Below are 20475 nucleotides of genomic sequence, written 5' to 3'. Positions count from 1 at the left end.
TGATGATATGGAAGGTAAAATTATGTATCATACCTGATAATTTTCTTTCCATTAATCATAGCTGATCAATCCATAGCCCCTCCCAGATATCTGTACTGTTTATATTCTGGTTGAATTTTAGGTTCAAGTTTAGCCTTCAGTTACTTCAGGAGGACTTCGTGTTCAAGTTCTTCTTTCACTTGGATTCTTCAAGAGTTGAGACGAGTTTGTGTTACAGTGAGCTGCTGCATTCCTCTCTCCTCCGTTTTACGGGGCTGGATTGAGATTTAAATTCTGCCGGCACTCCCTCCCGCTTCGTGCGGCTGTAGGGCAGCTTTGTACCCCTCCCGCTTCGGCGGTGTTAGGGTCAGTCAGCTCCTGTTGCGGTTGCAGGATAAGCCAGATCCCCCCGCATCGGTGGGTGTGGTGTCCCTCCCCCGCTCCGCGGGGATGAGCTGGACGGATTCCCCTCCCCCACTTGTGTGGGGATGAGCTGGGTTAATTCCCCTCCCCCGTTTCGGTGGTGGTGAGCTGGGCAGAGTGTCCCTTCGTGGGTGTAATTCTCTAAGTGCTGAGTCCTGCGGATGGAGCTTTGATATCGACATACTGAGGAGTTTCCGGCAGCACATGACCACATATAGGGAGGCAAAAGTTTGCTCTCTATCTCCACTTGCTGGTAGATGGACACAACCCACCAGTCTATGGATTGATCAGCTATGATTAATGGAAAGAAAATTATCAGGTATGATACATAATTTTACCTTCTCGGACGGCTCGCGCCTGTCTTCCAGAGATGAGAGCCAACAACTTGTTGTCCCTCGTCTCGCGGGTGCGAGCGTCCCAGCAGTTCACAGCTCGGCAGATGTTGAGATTGCTGGGCCACATGGCCTCCACAGTTCATGTGACTCCCATGGCCCGCCTTCACATGAGATCTGCTCAATGGACCCTAGCCTCCCAGTGGTATCAGGCTGCTGGGGATCTAGAAGACGTGATCCACCTGTCCACGAGTTTTCTCAAATCCCTGTATTGGTGGACGATTTGGTCCAATTTGACTCTGGGACGTCCTTTCCAAATTCCTCAGCCACAAAAAGTGCTGACCACGGATGCGTCTCTCCTGGGATGGGGAGCTCATGTCGATGGGCTTCACACCCAAGGAAGCTGGTCCCTCCAGGAACGCGATCTGCAGATCAATCTTCTGGAGTTACGAGCGATCTGGAACGCTCTGAAGGCTTACAGAGATCGTCTGTCCCACCAAATTATCCAAATTCAGACAGACAACCAGGTTGCCATGTATTACGTCAACAAGCAGGGGGGCACCGGATCTCGCCCCCTGTGTCAGGAAGGCGTCAGCATGTGGCTCTGGGCTCGCCGTCACGGCATGGTGCTCCAAGCCACATATCTGGCAGGCGTAAACAACAGTCTGGCCGACAGGTTGAGCAGGATTATGCAACCTCACGAGTGGTCGCTCAATTCTTGTGTAGTGCGACAGATCTTCCAGGTGTGGGGCACCCCCTTGGTGGATCTCTTCGCATCTCGAGCCAACCACAAAGTCCCTCAGTTCTGTTCCAGGCTTCAGGCCCACGGCAGACTGGCATCGGATGCCTTCCTCCTGGACTGGGGGGAGGGTCTGCTGTATGCTTATCCTCCCATACCCCTGGTGGGGAAGACTTTGTTGAAACTCAAGCAAGACCGAGGCACCATGATTCTGATTGCTCCTTTTTGGCCGCGTCAGATCTGGTTCCCGCTTCTTCTGGAGTTGTCCTCCGAAGAACCGTGGAGATTGGAGTGTTTTCCGACCCTCATCACACAGGACGAAGGGGCGCTTCTGCATCCCAACCTCCGGTCCCTGGCTCTCACGGCCTGGATGTTGAGAGCGTAGACTTTGCCTCTTTGGGTCTGTCAGAGGGTGTCTCCCGCATCTTGCTTGCTTCCAGGAAAGATTCCACTAAGAGGAGTTACTTCTTTCTGTGGAGGAGGTTTGCCGTCTGGTGTGACAGCAAGGCCCTAGATCCTCGCTCTTGTCCTACACAGACCCTGCTTGAATACCTTCTGCACTTGTCTGAGTCTGGTCTCAAGACCAACTCTGTAAGGGTTCACCTTAGTGCAATCAGTGCATACCATTACCGTGTGGAAGGTAAGCCGATCTCAGGACAGCCTTTAGTTGTTCGCTTCATGAGAGGTTTGCTTTTGTCAAAGCCCCCTGTCAAGCCTCCTACAGTGTCATGGGATCTTAATGTCGTTCTCACCCAGCTGATGAAACCTCCTTTTGAGCCACTGAATTCCTGCCATCTGAAGTACTTGACCTGGAAGGTCATTTTCTTGGTGGCAGTTACTTCAGCTCGTAGAGTCAGTGAGCTTCAGGCCCTGGTAGCCCAGGCCCCTTACACCATATTTCATCATAACAGAGTAGTCCTCCGCACTCACCCTAAGTTCTTGCCAAAGGTTGTGTCGGAGTTCCATCTGAACCAGTCAATTGTCTTGCCAACATTCTTTCCCCTTCCTCATTCTTGCCCTGCTGAACGTCAGCTGCACACATTGGACTGCAAGAGAGCATTGGCCTTCTATCTGGAGCGGACACAGCCCAACAGACAGTCCGCCCAATTGTTTGTTTCTTTTGATCCCAATAGGAGGGGAGTGGCTGTGGGGAAACGCACCATATCCAATTGGCTAGCAGATTGCATTTCCTTCACTTACGCCCAGGCTGGGCTGGCTCTTGAGGGTCATGTCACGGCTCATAATGTTAGAGCCATGGCTGCGTCGGTGGCCCACCATTGAAGAGATTTGCAAAGCTGCGACGTGGTCATCTGTCCACACATTCACATCTCATTACTGCCTGCAGCAGGATACCCGACGCGACAGTCGGTTTGGGCAGTCAGTTCTTCAGAACCTGTTTGGGCTTTAGGATCCAACTCCACCCCCCGAGGGCCCTGTTTGTTCTGTTCCAGGCTGCACTCTCAGTTAGTTGGTAAATTTTTTTAGGTCAATCTCAGTTATGTCCTTGCCGTTGCGAGGCCCAATTGACCATGGTTGTTGTTTTGAGTGAGCCTGGGGGCTAGGGATACCCCATCAGTGAGAACAAGCAGCCTGCTTGTTCTCGGAGAAAGCGAATGCTACATACCTGTAGAAGGTATTCTCCGAGGACAGCAGGCTGATTGTTCTCACAAACCCGCCCGCCTCCCCTTTGGAGTTGTGTCTTCCCTTGTATTTGTCTTGCTACATACTGGACTGACGAACACGAGCCGGTTCGGGCGGGAAGACGGCCGCGCATGCGCGGTGCGCATGGGCACGCGAGGACTAGCAAAGGCCTTTGCTAGTGAAGATTCCGGTTGGAGGGGGCTGCCGTGGACGTCACCCATCAGTGAGAACAATCAGCCTGCTGTCCTCGGAGAATACCTTCTACAGGTATGTAGCATTCGCTTTCTCTGCTTTCTTATCAGGTAGCTAAATAAGGGAGATAATTTTCCCCTTTGATAATTCAGGAGTCAAATTATGTACATTTTTGATGATTGCTTAAGAAGGAGATGACTTATTAGACTTTTTGATTAATTACTTTTGTTACTGTATTTCCTGGGATGTCCAGTCTCTTTATATGTAATCTGCATTGAACTGTAAGGTATCGTGGGTTATAAGAATAAAATGATATGTTAAGCAATTTATAAACAATAATGAGAGTTCCAATAAATAATGAAAAAAGTATAATAGTTTACATAGAGAAAAGGTATTGTGAGCTGGGTCTCCCTTCCACGTGGTGGCCAGAGCTAATCCTGCTTAGCTTTGCTGACTGTTTCCCCGTTATGGGCTCCAAACCACCTCGTCGCTGCACTGCTTGTCCTGGTTTACCCGCTCCCCAGCTGACCTGCGCCCAGGATCAGCTCACGACTGGGACACACAAAACTTCAGCAGTCTTATAGTTCTTGAAAACCACAGGTCTTTATTTTCTCAGCACCTTTTAATACAGTTTTAATCTTCAAGCAGTTTCCTCATCAACAATGCAAGAGTCAGTTCAGTTTTTCCACATTCAGCTTATTAACACAGTCCAATCTTAACTCACAGTATCTCAAACAGCAAATCTTTGTCTTGCTCCCAATTGTAGCCTCCCCTCATCAGCACTATCTTCTACCCTTAGATAGTTTATGGGTTAGCTTCTTCCACCAGTGGCTTCCCCACTGGATTATTTTCTCCTCTCCAAGTATCCACGGCTTGGTCCACACTCCCGCCACCAGAGCCTTTACCTTTCCTGAGGAAGTTTGAGCAAGCCCTCCAACCTCCATGCACTCCTCTTTCTCTTCTCCTCCTTCCTCTATATCCCATTCCATCTCCTCCTCCACCCTGGGTTCCCCCAGCAGCTGCTCATTCCCTGGATCAGAACTCCTTTCCCAATCATTCACCCCTCCCTCCAGTTCCTGAGAGTCCTGCTGAGGCCCCAGTGGTTTCTGGGACTGGTAGTTTCTCTCCCTAACTAGTGTTTTCACTGGGGCTTTGACCACTACAGGGCGAACCTTTGGTCTAGAAGGGATTAGTGAAGAAGAATCATTACATTTCAAAGAAAACCTCTTCCTCATCCCGGTCTCAGCATGACTGGAACTGGACTCCTTTCAGAGTCCTCACAGTATTCACCTCAAAAAGTACAGTTATTTTGCTTCCTATCTAACATCAGGGGCACTGGACACTGCATTCTCAGGCAAGAAGGTAAAAAGACTGTATTCCAGTAGGAATCGGAGAAATTCTTAAAGTAATAGGTTAGTTTCGCTATTGGTGCTTGCTTTATCCTATTGTTCCACTTGAGGTTAAAAACAAATCAATCAAATAATCAGTGTCTCTCGACATAACGTCCACTCTCTGAAGCATAAATTCTTATGTCCCAGAGAGAGAGAGAGCTTGAAAACAGTAAAGTGGTTCAATTTCTGCTTTATGTGTAATAAGATCCACTAGCTCCTCTGCTCAATCTCTCTCCCCGTCTCTCCACCTGTATTCCAAACAGTTAATTCAAACACAAGAGTCCTTAGCAATTTAATCCATTGTTTTCTGAATACCACGGTATCCAGTAGCATCCAGGTAATAATCCGTGCCCTGATTTCTAGTCTTTTTCCCACGCTGCAGACTGGCCAGCTTTAATCAAACAGCACCCACTTGTGCTTGCTCAGCCCTAACAGACTCCACCCCACAGCATAGTTTTAAACCAAGCAAGATATACTAACCTCCACCCCATTGACTGTGCATACACAAGGAAATACAAAGAAAGCCTTCACCCGGTCTCCTGCTTTGATAAGTGGACCCTCTGAAGCTGTGTTCTGCCACTATGCCAACACTTCCATTTGATCCCAGTCTGGGTTGATAGGAGCAGTCAACTGCTTCCAGTTCCATAGCTTCCTCCTAGCTCTTCTCAGTAGCATCTCTGTCTTCTTCATTTGCTGGTGGAAAAGCTCCACCCCCTCCAGTGGGCTGAGGTCATTTTATATGGCTCCAGGGGAACTGGAGCTTCTCCTCCTCCAAGGTGATTGGTTCTCTTATCTATTTCATGGATTGACCTAGAGAACACATATGCTTGTCTAGGAAATACTAAAAACTCCCCTCCACTGGGTTTTCAAGGGCCCCTTTGTTTTTTACCATTTCTAACCTGCTGGGAAAATTTCCTTTCTCCTATCTTTTGGTTCTTTATCATAGTACGTATATAGTGGTAAAAAGCCAAGGTAGGAGAGCGAGTAATCCCTAAAAATATTTTCTAAGCTGCTGTAGAAATGTACTAACTGTAGTGCTTTAAATGTTTTAGTTTTATTTTTTAATGTTTTATAAAAATCTATTTATATCGTCAGGAAGACACACATTGATCAGCATTGATGGAGTTTTTAGGTTAGCACCTAATGCAGCCTGTACTTCTGGTGAAACATGGCCATGTCAGGCACCTGTTTGTAAGTCCTGGGAGCTTTGAAATAACTCACTAAGACTGTATTTTCTTCAATAAGGTCTGTTTCTTTTCTTTTGTTCCACTGTGGATATTGTAGACTGATTGCCTTCTTGTTTCCTTAGCCTCTCCCAAGTACTGTCTTAGTCCTATCTTGGGACCAACCTTTATGAAAGCTTTGAAAATGCAGTTCTTTTATTTCTGTCAGCGAGTTTCTGATAACTATGACAAATGCTGGTATATTTTAGATATTAAAATGTCTAAATAAGCAATAGGTTTTAATCATAGTTCATTTGAAATTTCAAAGGGTCAGTTTCATCTTTCATATTAAAAGCCAGTGATGAAATTCTTTCAGTTCCTCTACCTCTCCCTTCTGAATAATAAAAATATCAGTATAATGTTTCCATAATATTATATTACCTTTAAAAGGATATACTACTACTACTACTACTTAACATTTCTAGAGCGCTACTAGAGTTACGCAGCGCTGTACAATTTAACAAAGAGAGACAGTCCCTGCTCAAAGAGCTTACAATCTAATAGACAAGTGAACGGTCGGTCCGATAGGGGCAGTCAAATTGGGGCAGTCTGGATTCACTGAACGGTAAGGGTTAGGTGCTGAACGCAGCCTTGAAGAGGTGGGCTTTAAGCAAGGACTTGAAGACAGGCAGGGAGGGGGCTTGGCATAAGGGCTCAGGAAGGTTGTTCCAAGCATAGGGTGAGGCGAGGCAGAATGAGCGGAGCCTGGAGTTGGCGGTGGTGGAGAAGGGTACTGAGAGGAGGGATTTATCCTGTGAACGGAGGTTACGGGCGGGAACGTAAGGGGAGATGAGGGTAGAAAGATAGTGAGGGGCAGCAGACTGAGTGCATTTGTAGGTAAGAAGGAGAAGCTTGAATTGACTGCGGTATCTGATCGGAAGCCAGTGAAGTGACCTGAGGAGAGGAGTGATATGAGTATATCGGTTCTGGCGGAATATGAGACGTGCAGCAGCATTCTGAACAGATTGAAGGGGGGATAGATGGCTAAGTGGGAGGCCGGTGAGGAGTAAGTTGCAGTAGTCTAGGCGAGAGGTAATGAGATATCTTCAAAGTCTTCCACATACAGATTTACCCATATCTGCGGCCATAGCAGCTTCATTCCAGTACTCTAAATATGCTCATAAAAGACATAAAAACTGAAAAATATCCTATAAGAGCTATTTCCTCTACTTGCATGAAAGATTCTCTAGGAACCCTTAGGGGCCCTTTTACTAAGCTATATTAAACAGGATGGATTTTACTGTGTAGTAGAGGTTCATGTGGGCCCACAGTAAAGGCTGTTGCACATTACAACCAGCCAGCGTGGTTAAACTAGCAGTAGCTACTTAACGCAGGTAAAAGTGGGTTATGGGTATGGCATGGGTGGATTGGTGGAATGGCTATCTGTGACAGCTAGTGCATGTGTTGCTAGCAGGACTGAGCTGGCCACCATCTCAAGATACAAAAGTTAAGTGCAACCGCACTACCAGTAGTCCAGTAGCACAACCACATCCCTAATCGCATCTCTGCAATTCCTGCCAATCACAAGCCCCACACCTATAGCCAGGGACTCTAGTTCCCCCCCCCCCCCCTTCGTATTCCAGCCACCTGTAACCTACCCACTTACTGACACAATTCCCTGGTGTCTTGTTTAGGCGTTGGGAGGGGTTTTCCTCCATTTCTGCCCCCGGTTGAGCCATGGGTTCAAATGGTGGCTCTGACCTCTAACAGTACTCTCATACTACTGCTAGGGGATCAGTCTGCCAAATACTTGTTTGTCTTTTATGGCACTGACCCCTTGGCAGTGGTACTGTGAGACCACCGCTAAGGGTCAGATCTGCCATTTTAAGCAGAAAGAATGGTTCCTGCCCTGTGCGCTAGACATCAGGGAAATTCACCGGGTAGGGGAGGGTCTGGAGTCCTTGGCTATGGGGCAGGGTTTATTAACAGGAGCAAGACTTACCAACAGCCCTTTGGCCCTTTGATTGGGGGATGGGGGCGTATGATTGGGATTGTGAGGTGATTGAGAAACTGTGATTGGGGTGGGGGAATCAGGGGTACATGGTCAGGGTTGGAGGGAGTTGGAGGGTGCAGATGCACTACCATGGCAAATTTTCTTTGTTTGAGTTTGGCACCATTTTGCATGCATTGACAGATAACACAATCACACCCATGCTATCTGATAATGCATATGAAACATTGATTGTCTGCCCTGCACAGCAAATGAAGGGTAGATTTAGGGCACATGACCTGCTTTTTCATCTTACTACTCCTTAAGTCAAAGGGTCCCTTAATGTATCTTTCCCTCAACTGTAATATTTGTCAAATTACTTTAGTATCTCTTTTTTTGAGAGATGTTAATTTATGAGGTTTCAGTGTCAATAAGACAAAATCATCATTGTTAATGGAAATATCTTCTGACAATTGTATAACATGTGAAGAATCACATACAAAGGATTGTATAAGTGGTACAATGGTCAAAAGAAATCAGTACAAATCGAATGAGATTCAAGAATAGAGGTAGTTGAACTAATGATTGGCCATCTTCGTAGTTTATGCAAAAACTTGTGAATTTTAAACAGTGGCTATGGTGGGCATCACCGGAAGTTTCACCTGTAGAAAATCTTCTTTGTGTGTTAACTTTTCGTCTTAAATGATAACTGAGGCAATTCTGTACTGTAGTATAGAAGTAAGATCTTCTGAGTGGCATAAATCATTTTCATTGTTTAATTGTTTTGATTTCTCCTGCATAATCTGTGTTGTTCATAATAAGAATGGCCCTTCCCTTGTCATCTGGTACATGAATTTCCTTTTCATTTCTAAGCAAGTTCAAGAGCAAACTTTCCTCTTTCGAAATTGTAAAATATCCTATTCTTTTCTAAAGCTTCAGTGTTCTTTAAAACTATCTGCTACATGTAACTACAAAATGGTTCAAAGAACCTGATGGTGTCCATTTTGTTTTCATTTTACATGTGAATTTTAAAAAGATCAGTTCTAGTCTGCATAACATTATACTTTACTGTAGGAACATAAGGGTCTGACAAAAGGACTTGAGTTTCTTCTCTGGATAACATAATATAACGTAACATCAGATAAATTGACTATTGGTTTCCTGTTTTGACCACTTCTCCTTCCTCTGGGAGCAAACCCTAGGTGATTTCTGCAGTCTTACTTCAGACCTTATCTTTCCAAGGTGCTCCATCCATCCAATACCTGTCCATTAAAAAAAACATAATAATAATTTCTTAGCATTTCTCATGTGGTAAGGGGAAGGAGAATAATGGAGCAGCTGCAACAAAATGTTCTTCAACATCACTTCAAATCTCTTCCTGTCTCTTCCTACCTCTATCTCCTGTGTTAGTGCTTGTACTTACTAGATCATAACCATTTAAGTTGTTCCTAAAAATAACCTGTTTTGATAGTTTGGATACATAATGTCTTGTATCTATATTTTACGTCTAATGCAAGCGGAAGCCGAAACATGGTAGGTTTTTATGGATTTCATTTCAGAATTATCTACGTTGATTTTATGATAAAAGTAATTGTTTTACTCTTTTTTTCCTTTTGTTGATTTTTACCTCCTTGTTTTGTTATTGGGAAGACCTTGCCTTTTATTCCTTTTTGATATGTCATACTGTACAAGAGGGGTGCACAACCTTGATCTTCCTCAAGGGTCAAAACTCAATGAGGTTTGCTGAATTTCTACAATAAATACATATAAGATCTATTTCATGCAGTGGACATACCTTCAAATAGATCTCATGCATTCTCGTGGTCAGAATCCTGAAAACCTGATTTGGTTGCATCCCTTGAGGACTGAAATTGTCCACCCTGCTGTACAACAAGTTTAGATATTGTTCCTGTTTAAAATTAATGTTGTAATTTATAATCTGGTGTGCCTTTTCTCCAGTGGCCTGTGTCTCATCCAAAAATTCTCTTTCTTGGTGCAGTAGTTATATCCAGGACACACACAGGGTGAGGGATTGAGATCATGAGGGGAGGAAGTGGATACTGGCTTTTGATCTTGATGTTCTTCCAAAGCTATGATGTTACCATGTGTACATTTCTGTACAGAGACACAATGTTGTGTGTTATTGTATCTTAGTATTGATTTGCAACAATTCTGGACATGTGTAGTATTTTATAGTACTGTATTTTTTTTCTTCTGACTTATGCCATACAAGCTTGCATATAATCTTTGTGTAAGTCTTCTATATTATAATGAGTCAAGTCCTGCTGGCAGTCCTTGAACAGTCTCCTAAGCAACAATGTGATTGAGTTGTTCCAGAAGGGGTGACTCACAGCTAGTGCCTCTAACACAATTCCTTATCTTTGCTACCTTACATATCACCGATGACTTTACCTCCTACGTTTCTTCTTTGTGTTCTGCGTTCTTCCCCTCTCTATGTGCTATTCCTGTGCCATTAACAGCAATCTGGATTTGATATTAGATCTGCTGTTTTTTATTATTATCCATAGTTCTGGGAAACATGAAGCCACATAAATGTTTGAAGACTGTTCTTGAAGATATCCTGTCTGTTTTCTGTGTTGCCAGAATAGACTCTGTTCCTGAAGCTTATGGTTTGGCTGTATTCCCAAAAGACTGCAGTCACCAAAAGCGTCTCGCTGTCCCTCTGACTCTCGAAGTGGGATTTTGGTTCTGATGGCCAAGAGTTCACATTCGTTTGAAACAGCAAGGGAAAATGTCAGCAGCATTTTCCATGTTCCTTGTTGGTTTTTAACCTGAAACAGGTAAAATCCAAGGGTCTATTATTCAAGGAATGTATGCTCCTAACTTTGATGAGAGTTATGCTCATAAAATGGCTTCTTTGAAAATTTACTAGGATCAAGTGTATAACTTTAGCCTCAGAATTTCACCAAATTCCTAAATGCAGGAGCATAAAAAATGGGCAGGAGCAAGGGTGGATTTAGGGCAGGGAAGAGAAACTAGATCAGCATTAGGCTTATAACTTAGGCTGATAAAAGTAGGCAAACGAATGACAGGCCTAAACTTATTTGGGTTGGTATTCAAAACAATTTAACCACGCAGGCCAGGGGTGGACTGAAAGTGGTCAGGACCCCTGGGCAGTAAAGGTCATTGGGGTGGGCCCCCAGCCCCTGCCCTCCGTCTCCCTCCCACACACTACGCCCACCCCCACCGCTGTAGTTGCTGCCCCCTCCCACACATTCTAAGCCAAAGTGGGCCCTCCCTGGTCCTACCTTGAAGGGCCCTAGTGGCTTCTTGGGAGGGGGAGGGCAGGAAAGAACCCCACTCTTTCCTGCCCACTATTGCTACTGTGCCCGGTGCCACCATGTTTTCAAAATGGCTGCCAAGACCTGCGAGACTACTGCGTTAAGTTTCAGCAGCCATTTATAAAACTCGGCAGCACTGCCAAGTAGAGTAGCAGCAGCAGCAGGCAGGGAAGAGTGGAATTCTTTCCTACCCCCGCAGAGGCCACTAGACCACCAAGGGCCCTTCAAGGTAGGACCAGGGAGGGCTGTAATGTGCGGTGGGCAACTGGGCAGAGCCTCTGTGCCCTCTAGGGCCTCTGTGGCCTCAGGCACTGCCCGGTTGCCCAAATGGTCAGTCCGCCTCTGACGCAGACTATCCAGGGATATTCATCAGCGCTTTACTGTATAGTGCAGCTAAATACACCCTTTACCTGCCTAAGCTGCAACTGGCTATGTTGTAGGTGGTTTGGGGGCAGTTGGAACATCTGATTAAGGGCTAAATATTACATTTTAACCAGATAGATGTCGATTGTCTGCACATACCCAAATATTAAACATATGGTTGTAAAGCCATTTTGGCAAAAAATTGCTGACTGCTGCTTGCTGAATATTTATTCCATAACTTTTAAGCTCCTAAATGAAGATGAAATTTTAGCTGAAAATAGGGCACAAATTTAGGAGCTCCAACTTTTTTTTTTCTTTCAAATAGCCCCCTCCCCCAATTTTTTTTCTCATATCAATAATGTGCAGTATTGCACAGTAATGCACATATCATTCACATTAAGGGGGCAATTCTGTAATTTGGCGCCTCAAGTTATGCACAACAATGGGAAGCACTAACCCTCCAGTTCTGTACAAGGCACCAAAAATTAAGCACGCAAATTTGGACGCACATCCAATTTGCATTCTAATTAGTGCCAATAATTGACTTTTTAATAAGCAATTATTGGCACAAATTAAATTTAATTGAACTTTATGCGCTTAAATTTAGGTGCAGGATATGTGCCTAAATTTTACACACTATTTGCGAAGGGGGTGCTGAAATAAGAGGGTCATGGGCGGAACGTGGATGTTCCTAAAATTAACACACATTGTTATAGAATAACGGAATGTAGGCGCGTACATTTGCACCATGTTTCAGTTGGTGCAAATGGCCACACCTAAAATTAAACACTATTTTGTGGCATACGCAGTGTTCTATAAACAGCACCTAACTTTAAGCGCCGCTTATGGAACAGCACTTTTTTCCAGAGCTGATATTTTTTTTTTTTAATGCCATATATAGAATTTAGCCCTGAGTGTAAATTCTGTAATGCACTTAAGTGCAACTAATCCATTACTAGCACAAATCTGTATAGGCGTGCCAAAAACTAGGCAACTCATGCCAGATCAATGGCTAGCGTAAGTTGGCACGCCTAAGTATGCCCTGCTGTGCGCGTAACTCTTAGTATTCTATAAGCTGTGTGTGTTGCTTAGCGACGCACACATGGCCCGCCCAAGCTCCAACTAAATGTATGCCCGTCTGCCGTTATGCGCTACCTCATAGAATAGCATGTAATGCACCTGTTCGTGTAAGTGCCAAATAAGGTGCCAGTTATATGCACAAGGCTTATATTTATTTTTATTTATTTATTGGACTTTATTGACCACCTTTATGAAGAGATTCACCCAAGCTAGTGTACAGCAGTTAGTTTAACATAAAACTCACAATGTTGTTAACAGCATAACAATTGTAAAATTACCAAGTAATACAATAAGGGCCTCTTTTCAAGCCACGCTGGCGCCTCCTGGTGTGGTAGTGCCGACAAAACCCATTCACTTTGAATGAGCTCTGTCAGCATTGCTGCATGGGAACCGTTAGCACAGCTTTATAAGAGTCTGTAAATGAGGTAAACTTGAAAACAGCAAATTGAAACCTAATAATAGGACTACCATGAAACAGGATCAAAAATATACACATTTGACAGCACTGAAATTCAAATAACAGAGACACATGTTGTCAGCATAATACTAATGAAACATCTAATAAGCACATCCTATATAATAATTCTCACCTCCAACGTTCTATTGGTCTTGCTGCCTTTGTTCGTGACTTAATCAGAGTTGGTCTGCTAGGCTCCGTAGCACAGGCTGACGTCACCGTACCCATTATGATGTCCACATCAGAACCTGCGAAAAAAGGCGCCCATTGGTCACGGTGACGATGGCCAAGCAGGAGAAGAACATGAGCGCCGTCAGCAACAGCGAGTAGGGCACATTGCTGTCGTAGTCTGGGTTACAGAGCAGCGAAGCCCGCGAGAAGTAGACGCGGATCATGGAAAGAGCAAGGTGGGCGGCAGCAGCCAGGCCGCAGCGATCAGGAGCCGCATCCGCCGCCGGCTCATCAGGCGCCCGTAGCGCAGCGGGAAGAACACTCAGAGGGAGGGAACGACCCGGGAACTGGGATGGAGGGAGGGAGGACGACCCAGGAACTCGGAGGGAGGGGGGGGGACAACCCTGGAACTGGGAGGGAGGAGGTGCCCCTGGCACACACTCTCATTCTCACACACACACACACTCTCTCTCTCTCTCTCTCTCTCTCTCTCTCTCTCTCTCTCTCACAGACACACTTGCACCCAGTCTCACTCTCTCTCTGTCACACACACTCGCACATTCACTCTCTCTCACAGAGTCACTCTCACACACTCTCTCTCAAACATACACACTCCAAGGAAAACCTTGCTAGAGCCCGTTTCATTTGTGTCAGAAACGGGCCTTTTGTACTAGTAGAACATTTAAATAACACAGCTATGATTCTAATGTTTTTCTACAATACAGCTTACCATATAGCTGAGGGGTCAAGTGCAGATATAGATTGCAACAAAATACGTGGTACAGAATGAGTTTGGATAAATAGATGGGTGGCTAAATAATTCAAGGCAAGTTTATCTATCTATACCTGCTTCCTGCATACACCTAGTTAAAGAACAATAGTGTGCACTAATAAGTTCCTGCTCAAACTTTAGATGTTTTGGAGGGCATGGGATCTGGCAGATTTTGAGCATGTGCAGATACTCAAAACCTGGCCAAGGTGATGTTTCTCAGCATCATCTGGGGAGGGATGTAAGGGGAGAAACACTGGCCACCATAGGGGGAGGGGGGACCAAGACTTGATTTTTGTAGGGGAAGGAGTTCAAAAAAAACTGTATGTATTGTAAAGGAAGTTTATATTTTTATTTTTTATCAGAACCAAGTGATTTTTAATTGAACCCTGATTTTAGGAAGTGTTCTTGTGTGCTATATATGTATGTAACCTTTTGTATAACCTGGTTCCTCTTTATCTGAGCAGACAGTAGATTAAAAAAAATCTTAATTGGGTTCTTAAGTGGCTGCAAAATCTTGCAGAATAACTTGGGATTTTTAATCAGTTTTCCTGTGATAGAACTGATTTTAAACTTGAAATGATAAGATAGCAATATATTTTGGAATAACATCCATATTGCAATATTGGAGAACGAAAGAAGCTCCCCCTCTGCAGATATGGCGATCGCAATTAGTGAAGCAAATGAGAATTGATAGGTGCGGTGTGCAGGATCTGGACAGTTCAGCAGGCCTTAGGTTTAGGGCGCAATGGGAGACACTATGGGCCACTCTCCCGTCCAGAGCGAGAAGTTTGCTGCTAAATTTCTGACCCTAATCTGGTACTCTACAACTCCACATTAATCGAGAAGCCTGGTGACAGGGCCACAGGTTGTGCAGTACTTCACGACAAAAAGATGCCTGGACCATACTCTGATGTGCAGACAGTCAATTTGAGCAGCTAAGATGTTATGACAGACATCACCTCATTTGATATTTGTGAGAGACCTAACCATTACCAATTGTTGAACTCTAAGCGACACAGAAGGGTAGGGTAGAGGGAGGGATTAGTTGGATAGGAGGGCAATAGCAGAGAAGTATTTTACAGACAGCACGATGCTGAACAAGTTCTACATGTTACCTTGGTAATAAAAGGAAATAGTGATAATGCCCAAGAGCGTTAGTTGACAATAATAGGGAGGGAGGGAGGGAGGGTGGGAAATCAAGGGAGAAAATAAAAGCAATATTGTAACTTATTTGTTGAATATGTGACAATGGATGACATCTCCTTGTAATGTAATTTCTTTGATAAGTATCTATAAAAGGTTCATTTCATCTACTAATAAACAAGATTTAAACATAAACTTGAAATGATCTTAGTCCTTTGTGGTAATAGCACTCAAACCACACATGTAACAAGCTGAAGTTTACTAGAACAAAAGATACATTTTTTAATAACATCATCCAGTTAAAAGTAATAAGTTCCACCTGGTTAGGCACATGAGAGACTTGATCTTATTAGCATATGTTGCCAACTAAGCATTCAGTTTAATCCCCAGTCCTTAAGAGACAAAACTATTCAGTTCTAAATATGCAATTTATTTGAATTAGTAAACCATGAGGCATTCCTGTTAGAGTCCACAGGACTCCCGTGGGAATCCCCTCCAGGTCTGTGGGGATGGATGCAGCTCCTTCAGGGTTCCCGTGATATACAATACCTCTGTTCTGTTCCAAACTTCTGGTTCCTGCAGTATACAAAAATACCTTGGTTTCATCCTGTTCCAAACTTCTGGCTCTGTGTCTATGAATTTCAAGCCTCATTCTGGGGCTCTGTCGACTAGCTTTCTCTCTCCTTGATTACATTAGTCAGGGTATGGCGCCAATAGGAGTGAAGGTGAGCTGCAATGAGTTGCTGCTGAGTGAGCAGCAGACTTCAGCCAGGTCTGGTGCCAATTTTTATGTGCGCTTGAAGGCAGTGAGGTAATCATTTCAACTGATTCGGTGCCGGCGGACTCAGAGGAGGAAGCAGCATTAGCGAGGAGTGAGGATGGAGGCAGCGAGCTGAGCTGTGGCACTGGTGGAGAGGAGGCAGCGAGCTCTGCTGAGCTGTGGTGTCGGAGGAGAGGAGGCAGAGTATCTTTAATGTGCAATATTGGTGCAGTTCATATTCATTTCAGGAGTTTTTTAATCATTGTATAATTGCGGGTATTGACTCCTGAGGCAGGCCTTACGGCCAAAACACGGCTCGTTTTGGGTCTTTGCTACCTACCAATACGTTTATTCACTGCACCATTTGTTTTGGGACTTTTTTGCTGTTTGTGTTTTCATTTATTTTATTCAAAGGTTAGATGTTTTTTTTTTGTGTGGGGTGAGCATGGTGGCTCATTGTTTCAAGGAATGATAGAGGGGTTTGGGGGAGATCATATAGGCTTTTATGGTAAGGATGAGAAAGAGGGGGGCTCCGATTTGGGAAGGCTGTTGATGTTTTGCAGTGGACTTTAGAGCCATGGACATCTTAAGTTATTACAACATACTAAGGTGAACCGGTTAACTGTACTACTTGAAATTCACTTAATTTTGCAGTATTAGTATCATGTTATACTTTGTTACAGGATTTAATATTATGTATTAGAGAATATGCATTACCATCAATTAATTGCCAGTTCAGCAACTTGTCACTAGTTTTCTACAACCTCACTGGTGTTAATGCTAGGTATAAAATCCAAAATTTACTATCTAATGAGGTCTAAATTGACTAAGGCAACTAAAGTGTTTGTTCTTTACTGCAGGTATCTTCAAACACACTTTGTCTATCTTGAAAGCCCTTATGTCAGACCTGGTGTTGGAGAAGGATCGCCCTCTTGTGATGGGACAGTTCAATGCAGCCACCAGTATGGGCTTTATCCTGGGCCCCATGGTTGGTGGCTACCTTACAGAATTTGAGGGTGGCTTTTATCTGGCATCTTTTATCTGTTCTTCCATATTTATTTTGAATGCTGGTGAGTTTTATTAAATGCCACTAAAGAGAGCATTTTGTCCAAATGACTGTCAACTATTAAAATGTTAAGAATTTTTTGTCTGTGGAGATAAATATAGTGAATCGTGTCCTAAAAGATGAACCAACTGTTTCTCCTAAGGCCTGTATGTTGATGATAAATGAACATTTAAGAATGATCTCTTACACTAGTTTAATATTGCAGTTTGTCCAGTTTTCAATCAGCTACCCTTGATCAACTCTTTTCTGTAAGACTTGTCACGTAACCAGAGATGGGTTCATAAGTTTTTTTGTTTTTTTTTAAGTACTTAAGTAAAAAGTAAAAGTACTGGATTCAAAAGCAGTGAAGTAAAAGTAGAAAGTCTTATAAAAAAAATACTTAAGTAAAAGTATTATTAAAGTATAGCTCTTAAAACTTTTTTTTTTTTTTACTGCAAAGTAAAACGTATTCTTTACAAGTTGGATCCGAAAATCTAGGATGTTTACAAGCAAACGTCCGGGGGGGGGGGGGGGGGGGGGGGGGGTCACACCAAGGTTCTTTCTAGAAAAAAAAACACCCTGAGCATTGCAGTGGGCAGAAGAAGAATAATATACCTATTGGAAACAAAACAAGTTGGATTAGTACAGGTTAGTCCTACACAGACACTTGATGCTAACAGAATACCTGGCCTTTTCTTCACATGAACAGAGGTAGCCCCTCGTGAATATAGAATAAGTAACCACAAACTAAAATAGATATATGTAGACAAAAATTAAACTGAACCCCCAAGACGCCAGACTCTGCATACAGTGCAGAAACAGTGACACATACATTTGTACCGTGCAAAATATAAAGAGAGCAGATGTAAATTTCAAAAATTTATGTATGCCAATTGCTACATTATAAATGAACAACTTAAAAAAAATGTTATACATTTTTATTGGACTAACTTATTATAGGCCAGGGGCATAGCTACATGGGACCTGGGCCCCCCAGATTTGGCCCTGTCAACCCTTTCGACCCCCTTTCCACCACCGCTATCCCTCCCCCGCCATCGGGTAACTGTGCTGGCGGGGGTCCCCAAAACCCACCAGCCGAAGTCCTCTTCAGCCAGTCTCTGGGCCGGCGTGTTGCTGCAGCTGATGTGGAAGCCTAGGATGCTGTTTCTTCTGTGTGACTCACACAGAAGAAACAGCATCCTAGGCTTCCACATCAGCTGCAGCAACACGCCGGCCCAGAGACTGGCTGAAGAGGACTTCGGCTGGTGGGTTTTGGGGACCCCCGCCAGCACAGTTACCCGATGGCGGGGGAGGGATAGCGGTGGTGGAAAGGGGGTCGAAAGGGTTGACAGGGCCAAATCTGGGGGGCCCAGGTCCCATGTAGCTATGCCCCTGGCCTATAATAAGTTAGTCCAATAAAAATGTATAACATTTTTTTTAAGTTGTTCATTTATAATGTAGCAATTGGCATACATAAATTTTTGAAATTTACATCTGCTCTCTTTATATTTTGCACGGTACAAATGTATGTGTCACTGTTTCTGCACTGTATGCAGAGTCTGGCAGTGGCGGTGGCGGGGAGGGGGCTAAAATGTGCCCCCTCACCTAGGGCTCTGGCCCCCCTCCCGCCAAAGTCTGGCTACACTCCTGTTATGGCCGTTTACTAAGCAACATTATAGGTGCGTTAACGTTTTTAACATGTGTTAATCATGTACGCACTTTAACCATGAATGTGCCTACAATATCCCTATAGGCACCTACGTGGTTAGCGCATACACCAGGTGTAGGAGTGCTAAAAACATTAACGCACCTTAGTAAAAAGGGCCCTACATTTTTTAACTTGGGCTTTAGGTTATAGCGACAAGTGCACCAGTCCAAAAAATATGCACTAGATTACTACTTATGCTCACTTTATTGTACTTTTTATATCCCTCTTTCAGGTCTTGTTTGGATATTACCATGGACTGAAGGTACTGCAATCAATAACGAAGGTAATCTTCAAACAACAACCTTCCACACTAACAAACTGGAAAGAGTCAGTCCAACAAAGGATAAATGCAATCCAGATGTTGTCCAAGTGGCTAATGGAGATATAACACCTGATTCTTACCGGTCTTCATGGATTCAAGTTGTATCAGTATTAAAGAAGATCAAAAACCTGGCGTGCTCGGATCTGTCTGATATATTGTTGATACGCTTATTAATGGCGCTTGCTATATTGCTGTACCACAGCAATTTTACCCTAGCTGTTGATGAGAGATTTGGAATTAAGCCCAAGATCACTGGGTACATCATTGGTTACAGTAACATTGTTGGAGCACTTGCTGGCTTTCTGCTTGGACCGTTAACAAGACTCTACGAACATAATGTGTATACCATGCTGTTGCATTCAAGCACTGTGACCTTTCTCTTAATATCCCTCTATGCGGCAGCATCTTCTGTATGGATTGTCATTTTCTGCTGTACGTTTTTGGCCTTTTCAACCACTGTTGGGCGAACTTGCATCACTGACCTTGAACTGACTGTAGGTGGGAATCGGGCAACCGGTACCCTCATAGGAGCTGGTCAGTCTGTAACATCAATAGGACGGATAATTGCACCTCTCCTTTCAGGCATTGTACAGGAGTTTAGTCCCTGTGGTCCCCCAAGCCTTGGTGCAGCTTTGACATTGACAGCAGTGCTTTTAATGGCTGTAAACAAATCACACTACGGCTGTATTGCAGATACTAAGTTGAAAAATGAATGATGGACCTTTTAGCAGACCAAAGGGAATAAGTGCAAATATTTGAGATGTGACTGATAAAACGTTGGACACTCAAATGAAGTATTAGTATTGAGGCAACAATTTCATCTGGCTAACCAACAAGCCAGCACACTACTGTCTTCTGTGGCTTTCAAACTGCCCCATATACACATGTGGGTTCGTGCAATTTATACAGTACTACAATATACTAGGAGACTCAGTTGTCACATGACATCAGAGATTAATGTGAATTATGCTTTAGAGTAAACAGTGGCCCTTATTTTAGAAACCCTATGTGCAATTTACATGTGTTAATACTTCTGTTTACAACATGTGTATATATAAGTACATAAGTAATGCCACACTGGGAAAAGACCAAGGGTCCATCGAGCCCAGCATCCTGTCCACGACAGCGGCCAATCCAGGCCAAGGGCACTTGGCAAGCTTCCTAAAACGTACAAACATTCTATATACAGTATGTTATTCCTGGAATTGTGGATTTTTCCCAAGTCCATTTAGTAGCGGTTTATGGACTTGTCCTTTAGGAAACCGTCTAACCTCTTTTTAAACTCTGCCAAGCTAACCGCCATCACCACGTTCTCCGGCAACAAATTCCAGAGTTTAATTACGCGTTGGGTGAAGAAAACTTTTCTCCGATTTGTTTTAAATTTACTACACTGTAGTTTCATCGCATGCCCCCTAGTCCTAGTACTTTTGGAAAGCATGAACAGACGCTTCACATCCACCTGTTCCACTCCACTCATTATTTTATATACCTCTATCATGTCT

At 43.9% G+C, this 20475-nt stretch overlaps 1 protein-coding gene across 2 annotated transcripts in view; it reads left to right on the top strand.

Moving 5' to 3' along the window:
- MFSD9 (major facilitator superfamily domain containing 9) overlaps positions 1 to 19975 on the top strand; it is a 63347-nt gene extending 43372 nt beyond the window's left edge. For both annotated transcript variants that reach the window (XM_030199551.1, XM_030199552.1), the window contains exons 5-6: positions 16759 to 16968; positions 18884 to 19975. In XM_030199551.1, the coding sequence (XP_030055411.1) occupies positions 16759 to 16968; positions 18884 to 19689 (1016 nt within the window). In that variant the 3' untranslated portion in view covers positions 19690 to 19975. The remainder of the gene's footprint in view (positions 1 to 16758; positions 16969 to 18883) is intronic.
- The last annotated feature ends 500 nt before the right edge of the window (positions 19976 to 20475 follow it).

The sequence above is a fragment of the Microcaecilia unicolor genome, chromosome 4 (assembly GCF_901765095.1).
Source record: "Microcaecilia unicolor chromosome 4, aMicUni1.1, whole genome shotgun sequence".
NCBI classification, from domain to species: Eukaryota; Metazoa; Chordata; class Amphibia; order Gymnophiona; family Siphonopidae; genus Microcaecilia; species Microcaecilia unicolor.
The sequence above is the reverse complement of the archived record's forward strand: the minus strand, read 5'-3'. Positions and strand labels throughout refer to the sequence as shown.